This window comes from Suricata suricatta, chromosome 10, assembly GCF_006229205.1.
Source record: "Suricata suricatta isolate VVHF042 chromosome 10, meerkat_22Aug2017_6uvM2_HiC, whole genome shotgun sequence".
Lineage (NCBI taxonomy): Eukaryota > Metazoa > Chordata > Mammalia > Carnivora > Herpestidae > Suricata > Suricata suricatta.
Genome location: NC_043709.1, coordinates 123,961,823 through 123,969,835, shown reverse-complemented (window position 1 = coordinate 123,969,835; position 8,013 = coordinate 123,961,823). Strand labels below are relative to the sequence as shown.

Here is an 8,013-nt window from a genome sequence, read left to right as displayed (position 1 = left end):
ACACAGATCAAGGGAGACTACTGAATACTGAAAAGGAACCATGGACTGAAGGGGGAGGGGGAGGGAGGGGGTGATGGTCATGGTGGGGGGCACTTGTGGGGAGAAGCACTGGGTGTTATGTGGAAACCAGTCTGACAATAAACTAATAAAAAAACATGTCTGTGGATAACATGGAGAAGCGGGAGTGGGGAGAGAGAAATGATAAAGCAAACTTGGCAAACACTCAATGCCAGAGATCTGGCTAAAGGGTCCATGAGGGTTCTTTGTACTGTTCTTGCGACTTTTCTGTTGTGTTTGAAATTATTTCAGAATGAAAAAAAGGTATTTATGTCCATGTATGCAGTTGAAATATTAGAACAGGCTAGAACTGCTTTCTCTACTGTCAGTTCTCTTATTATAAAACCCATGTCCCTCATTCAGCAAGGACAGTCGCCTTGTTCAGAGCGGAGCTGTTGGAACATACACGACGTGCCACGTGAACGTGCATTTCTCTCACTCTAAGGCTTCTGAACCGTCTCTGATTGCCATGGCCTCGTTCTGGAGGTCATGAAGCAGCAGTCCTGAACATCTTTAAGCTTTACAAGGTTTCTATTTAAGATTTTTATAGGACTTTGTGCACGGTGCCCAGAGATTTAAACATCTTAGATTCCAAAGTGCTCTATCTTCTCATTTCCTTTCTATTTATTCTCTTTCTCCTTCTCCTTCTTATACATATTCAAATCCTTTCTTTATCTATAAACACCTTTGCACGAAGCAAGCAGAGACTGAATCTGAATACTGAAGACCATTGGGGGAAATTCCTTTAAATGGCAAAAATTATATTTTCTGTTTGCCTCTTTTGCCCAAACACATACACTGGCTGATTTCTCAGCAACATAGTGTATATTTTTATGTAAATATGATGACCTGGTCTTTATCTGTCTGTGAGAACAAACAGATATTAAAATATCCTTAAGGCTCCAAGCTGCTGTCTTTCTATCTGGGGGAAATCCAATCTTCCCCCTGGGCTCTCTGCCCCATCCTGGGAGGGGCTCTCTGCCCCGTCCTGGGACAACGCATGCGGGCCCATGGAACCCACAGACTTGCAGGTGCTACTGACCTGGGATCTAGGTTGTTCTGGGTTCACTGTGTTAAGAGTCCCAGCTGTCAAGTGGCAATACAGCCTCTCCCACTGTCTCTGTAGGAGGCCCTGGAGGAACTGGGGGTGGGAAGCTGATTAAACAAGTGTCAGCCCCCACATGTTTACAGGACTCAACTGCATTCTGAGAAGGGGACCAAAACCACCTCCCTCATTTTTTTTTATGTTTTTTATTTATTTTTGAGAGACAGAGAGAAAGAGAGGTACAGAATCTGAAGCAGGCTCCAGGCTCTGAGCTAGCTGTCAGCACAGAGCCCGATGCGGGGCTCGAACCCACGAACTGTGAGATCATGACCTGAGCTGAAGCCGGACACTCAACCCACTGAGCCACCCAGGCGCCTCGCTCATTCCTTTTTTTTTTTTTAATTTTTTTTAATGCTTTTATTTATTTTTGATACAGAAGAGACAGAGCATGAGAGGGGGAGGGTCAGAGAGAGAGGGAGACACAGAATCTGAAACAGGCTCCAGGCTCTGAGCTAGCTGTCAGCACAGAGCCTGACGCGGGGCTCGAACCCACGAATGTGAGATCTGACCTGAGCCGAAGTCAGAGGCTTAACCGACTGAGCCACCCAGGCGCCCCTCATTCTTTTTTTAAAAATGATTGATTAATTGATTGATTTAGAGAGCTAGCAAGAGTGAGAGAACAAGTGGGGGAGAGGAGAGAGAAAGAGGAAGACACAGAATCTGAAGTAGGCTCCAGGCTCTGAGCTGTCAGCATAGAGCCTGAACCGTGAGATCATGACCTGACTGAAGTCGGACGCCCAATAGACTGAGCCACCCAGGCGGCCCCCACCTCCCTCATTCTTAATCCATGTGGTTTGTGAAACGTCGATCCTAACGCTTGATCTGGCAAATCAGAGGACAGCGTGTCCTGGGCACAGTGAGACTGTTAGGGGCAGGCGTGAAACAGCCCTCCCAGGATTTTTTCAGACGGCATCCTCTTTGTACTGAGACTTCTGGCTGTGTGAGCAATGTAAGCCTAGAGAGTCCGCGGCAGTCCTTGACATCTGGTGGGGACAATGCCTAAGAGAGAAAGTGTCTCAATGACATCACTTACACCCCTGCCTCCTGCTGTGCCTGAAAGCAGCCTCCCCATAGACATCCTGGTTTTGTGCATTAATAAATCTCTCTCCCTCTCTCTTTGTTGCTTAAACCAGACAGAGTTGGATTCCTGTCAATTGCCATGTTAAAGTCTGGACTAAAAAATAGTTGCTAAAGTCATAAAGTGATTTAATAAGTACTAAAAAAAAAAAAACCCCTCCATGGCTGTTCTCTAATATGAAAAAAAAAAAAAAAAAAACAACCCCCCGAGCCATTTACCAAGAATAAATAAATTGTCAAGCACTTTGGATACAGAACAATGTCTCCATGTTTTTCAGTTGGGAAATCAGCAGAAACACCTCATGATTTCCTCCAGTGTCTAGGAGAACAGACACTAACCTAACAATCACACAAATTATTAATTATGACTGGCTTATCAAGGACAATTCACCATAGACCCAAGGATAGGAAAGACTTAGCCCCATGAAAGAAAAAACATCACAAACCGAGGTGATAACATCTGTGAATTCCCTAAGAAAGGACGGTGCTTGAGGCTCTGAAGAACCAGGAAAAACAAGTGGCCCAAGTGACAGGAACAGGAAGACACTGGCAAAGAGGCAGGAGGGCTGGGCAAGGCTTGTATTGGGCAGGCTTATTCGGCCTTGCTAAGGATCTGGGACTTTGTCTAATAGCAGTGGGAAGCGTCTGACAGGCAGCCCATGGGGGAAGAAATCATATTTACATTTAAGCAGGTGAGTCAAGGAGGGAGGAAAGTCAGCAAAGGCAGGGAGCTGAGTCTAGCACCACCACAGGAGGCCAATAATGAAAGATCATGGCAGTTTGGGTTTGGGGACAATGGAGGTGAGCAGATCTGGACAGATCTGACCAATATCTAGTGGGTACACTCAACAGGATTTGGGGGTGACTGGATTTGGGCACGAATGAGCTTTTCTTGAATGTGTCCTGTGTGAGCAATCAGTTATTTACAGAAACTGAGAACAACCAAGGGGGAGCAAGTCTGGAGGCTAAGATGAGGAGTCAGTTTTTCAGACATCAAGTCTGATACATCCAAGAGAAGCCACTGAGCAGACAGCTGGATACACGGTTTTGCTGGGCAGCAGAGAAGTCTGGGTTGGATTTATATATTTGTGGGTGACCAGCACACAGATGGTGCCAGGGTTTAGACCACTCAGAGGGACTGTCAGTGAGAGCAGGGTTAGGACTGACTAGGCCATGGGCAAGAAGAAGAGATAGTAGAGGAGGTTAGAAAAGAGTGACCACAGTAGCTGGGGGGTGTGATGAGAGATGTAGAGTGTGTGATATCTTTTCTTTTTTTTTAAGTTTATTTATTTTAAGAGCAAGAATGTGTGTGTGCAAGTGGGGGAGGAGCAGAGAGAGAGGGAGACAGAGGATCCCAAGTGGGCTCTGAGCTGACAGCAGAGAGGCTGATGTGGGGCTCAAACTCGCCAACTCAGAGATCATGGCCTGAGATGGGTCAGACAATAACCAGCTGAGCCACGGAGGTGCCCCACGTGCGTGCTATCGTGAAAGCCATTAGAGGAGACTGTCTCAGGAGGAATGGCGTCAACACTGCTGAGGGTCAGAGAAGAACAGGGCTTTATAACAGTTGCACTTAGCAGGCTAGAGGCCACCGGTGGGATTAGCAAGAGCGTTCTCCATGAGATTTTAGAGGCAGAAGCTTAACTGAAATGGGCGGCAGAGTCGGTGAGGGTAAGAAGTGGAGGCAGCAAATGTGGTCCGCCCTTTTGAACAGTTTGGTCGTCAGGTGGGGTAGTAGCTAGAGGGAGATGTGGAGTCATAGGAGGGTTTTAAAACTTACTCGATTGTTTGAAGGAGGGAACAATGATGAGAAGGACTCAGCAGAGCAGAAGAGAATGCAGAAGAGGATGGTATAATAAAGCATCTGTCAAGTCTTTGTCCTGAATTCCTGGCACTGAACTTCTAAAACCTTTGGTATTTCCGAAGTGACTGGGGTATCTTTGCTATTCAGTGAACCCCTAGGATCACACCTGGGTCTATGCTAACAAGATGTGTCGGGGTGTGGGCTGGTCACCAGAAAGACCAACCAGGTGACTGAGGGCTGAGGCTATGGGCCAACCCAACCTCCGGGGAGGGGACTGAAATCAATCATGTGGTCAAGAAGAGGACAAAGAAGCTCTGCAGCCAGGACCCTCCTAGACCTTCCTGATATGTATCGCTAGGACAAAATTGTAATAATAAGGACAGCACTTTTCTGAGTTCTGTGAGTCATTCCAGTGAACCAGAACTAGTGGGGACCCCCGAAATTGTAGCCAGTAGGTCAGAAGTGTGGGTGGCATCTGGAGAAAGACAGCCTTGCTGGGGATGGTGCCCTTGGTCTGAGCTAACTCCAGTGGTGGGTGTCAGAGCACCGCAGAACATCAGCTGGTGTCAGAACAGGGACCAGAGCACGTATGGAAGGACGGGCCCTTGTTAGAACGAAACAAAATGGACGCGGGAGAGGACGGGTGCAGATGCGGGTGAGGTGTTGGTTTTGGTGCTGGGAAGTCAAAGGAGTTCCCATTTGGTGGTTCCATTTTCTTTGCTGAGAGTGAAGGATTTGGGGGTTGGAAGTCTGAGGACAGTGAAGAACATCCAAAACAATGGGGAACTAGGAGATTACATTGGTACAGGTTTGCTCAACATTATTGACATTTGGGACTGGAAAATTTCTGTTGTGCGGGAGCCTGTCCTATGCCTTATAGGAGACGCAGTGTCCCCAGCCTCTACCTACTAGATGTCACAAGAATTGCCCCCAAGGTGCAACAACCAACAACGTTCCCAGACATTGTCAAACCTTCCCCAAGGGTCAAAGTCACCCCTGGCTGAGAACTGCCAGTCTAGAGAAACATAGTGAGATCAATAGGCAGTATTAAGGGTCCAGCTGTGGGTTGATGTCCAAAGCTCTCTGGTGGAATCACTTGCTGCTTCTTTTTGGTGACCAGCTCCCATTCTAAAGCTACCTAGGGGTCCCTTCCCTGGGAGTGAACCCGATCTGCCTCCCAAAGAGCCGAAGAAAGGAAGCCAATGCCCCGGGAGTGATGCCCCAGATGGTCTCAGGGTGCCTCACCCCAAAGAGTGGAAGGGGAAACTTGGCAGCCAAGAACTTTAAGTGGCGTTTCACTCTCAGGCTGAAGACTAATAGAATTAGGACACTCAGCTCCCAATCAACCTCAGCAACTCTTTATTTAATAACTCAATAAATGTTTACTATGGGCCAGGCCTGTAAGCTCTGGGACCACAATGTGCAACACGGTGAAATGGTCCTTTGCCCTTTCAAGACTTAAGAGTCTGATAGAGAAAACAGGCACCAAATGAGTTAATGAACTTATAAAATAATTATAAATTGTGACAAGTGCCCTGTAGGAGCATAGATACTGCAAGAAACTCACTACTCACAGAGTAGCCGGACTGGACACATCTAATGGAAATATCTTTAAGTGTTGGGTCAAATCTATCTTATTGCACCTTCCACACTTTCAGGCTGCTTTTACCCTTTGAGCGACCAAAGGTACATACGACGGCCTTTGACAGGACCATTCTTTAACACTGAAAAACAACGACCAGAACTTTTCTGCTGTAAATGGTGCCAGTTCTTTCAACCGTTAGTTATCATAAAGACAATGTGTTTGAATTCTAGCTCAGCAACTGAGAAGGTGCTGGGTACGGGCTCCTCCCAGCTCCGGTTTCCTCAGCTGAGGGGTGCAGATAATACTCTATCCTTTGCAGGGCGGTTGTAAGGACCAGAAAGAGTGTATGTAAAGTAATGCATTGTACCCACTTCATCTCTCCGTGTTCTGTCCTCCTTAAAAATGCAAACAAGAAGCTGTTACGGTACCAAAGGACGTGATATCCAGGATTGGGTACAAGGCTGTGGCCAGGGTGTCACTGAGCCAAAACACCAGGGATGATCTTGTCCTTTGGGTAGGCTGTCTGCTGGGGGCCGGGGGAGCTCTGGACAGACAGAACCTTTATACTCGGATGAGACACAGTACTCGGCCAGCTCACCCTACACTGGCGATCACCATCCCATCCATGAGCATATCGCAAAAAAAGTGGTCAAGCTCTGCTTAAGAATCACTTCTAGTGAAACAGATCCCTGTGTGTGGAGATCTTGAGCCTGACGGTCAGAAGGGAAATGTACTCAGTGCCAACAGAGTTCTGTTTTCACAAAACATGTCGGATAACTTTGAACGTGGGATCTGAGCCCTGGACAGGTGTGAGAATTTCTTCTCGGCACAGTACCTGTAGCAGGGGGCGCTGGTGGAGGGGCGCAGACAGGACCCAGGTTCGTCCGAGAGGCGAGCCCGGCCCTCGCCAGAGCCCGCTGATAGTTATCATAGAGCGTCTTCCCGTACTGGGGAGAGAACACAAAACAAGCGAGAAAGGAATCCATTGATCCCAGATTCTGCATTTGATTGCAATACACATACTGAGAAAAAGAAACAGAACTTTGTAGCTACTCTTTTTACTCCTTTCTGGAATTGTTTTTTCCTTGTAAGGATTTCAACAAAAAATTCACCAATCTTTTTTTCACATTAAGTAATTTTCCAAGATCAGACGAGATCGGGCGCGTTCAGGGTGGTATGGCCGTAGACTCATTAAGTAATTTTCCAGATTGGCAGTCAGTTAATACGTTTATATCCAGACCTTAGAGGAGAGCTTTCGCCACCCACTTCGGATTACAGAAGTCTTTCATAAACCTACTAGTTTCCACATCGTGGTTTCTTAACTACACATGACATGTACACAGGTCTCCGTAAAAAAAAAAACCAAACCCAATGGGCAAATAAGCGTGATAATATCCGCAGGTCCGATTCACTGGGAACGGGGCAGCTGGTTCTCAGCAGCATGGAGACTGGACCCAGGTCAGGACACTCGTATGCAATTCAACACAGGCTGAGTCCAAACAGTCTCTCACCTTGGCAATCCTGATTCCCATGACCCATTGGTTTAGGGTTCTTGCGTCGTCACAGCAGAGATATCTGATATACTGGGACTCCTTCTGAATTTGGGGATGCTGGAAAAGAGTAATTTCAAAGACCGTTTATAAACTATGTATTAGCACTTTTCCAAAGAATTCCCTAAGACTGTAACAATATATGTAATTTCTTGATACGGTAGAAAACTGCTACTGGTAGCAATTTTAGGATTAGAAATATGTATTTGTGGTATTTTGGTATTTGTGGGGTATTTGTGAATGGGCTAGATTTTGCAAGGATTTAAGAAATCTGTCACATGACTCATCACAAGCACTTTTTACTATATTATCCATAATAATTTTAATTTCCACTTTCTTCACTTTTAAAAGCCTTTGTATATACCACATCTGCTTTCCCATAAGAAATCTGAATCATTTCTCCATTCATCAGATAAAGGAACTTACCAGATGCAATTCTTATGTCACAGAATTAGTGCTTTGTGACTGCCAGCCAGGCCTAGGGGTATTTAGGTATATTTCCCCTATCAAGAACTCAGGCTTTCACCTTTTCTTAGCAGTCATCTCCTACCCCTACCGGCCATCTTGGCCTCTGGAAGGATGTCCCTGGGAAGGAATATTGTATCTATTCTCAAGTGGCAATGGCTTGGGGTGCTGCACTAGGGTCCAGGCCTTCCAGGAGCTCATGGTCAGAGACGGCAGTGACACCAGCAGTCAGGAGAGGGGAGGGAGACACCGGGCTCTGGCTGTCAGATCACCTGGACCCCTCTTATTTAATCCCTGTTGCCTCTGTCATTTCTGTTGCGTGTGTCTGTCTCTGATAGACTGTGTGCCTTTGAACTTTGAACGACATTGT

At 46.5% G+C, this 8,013-nt stretch overlaps 1 protein-coding gene across 2 annotated transcripts in view; it reads right to left on the bottom strand.

The window, feature by feature from the left end:
• Positions 1-8,013, bottom strand: part of APBB1IP (amyloid beta precursor protein binding family B member 1 interacting protein) — a 66,704-nt gene that overhangs the window by 6,061 nt on the left and 52,630 nt on the right. For both annotated transcript variants that reach the window (XM_029954382.1, XM_029954380.1), the window contains 2 exons: positions 7,140-7,238; positions 6,464-6,575 (listed from right to left, as the gene is read on the bottom strand). In XM_029954382.1, coding sequence (XP_029810242.1) covers positions 6,464-6,575; positions 7,140-7,238 — 211 coding nt within the window. The remainder of the gene's footprint in view (positions 1-6,463; positions 6,576-7,139; positions 7,239-8,013) is intronic.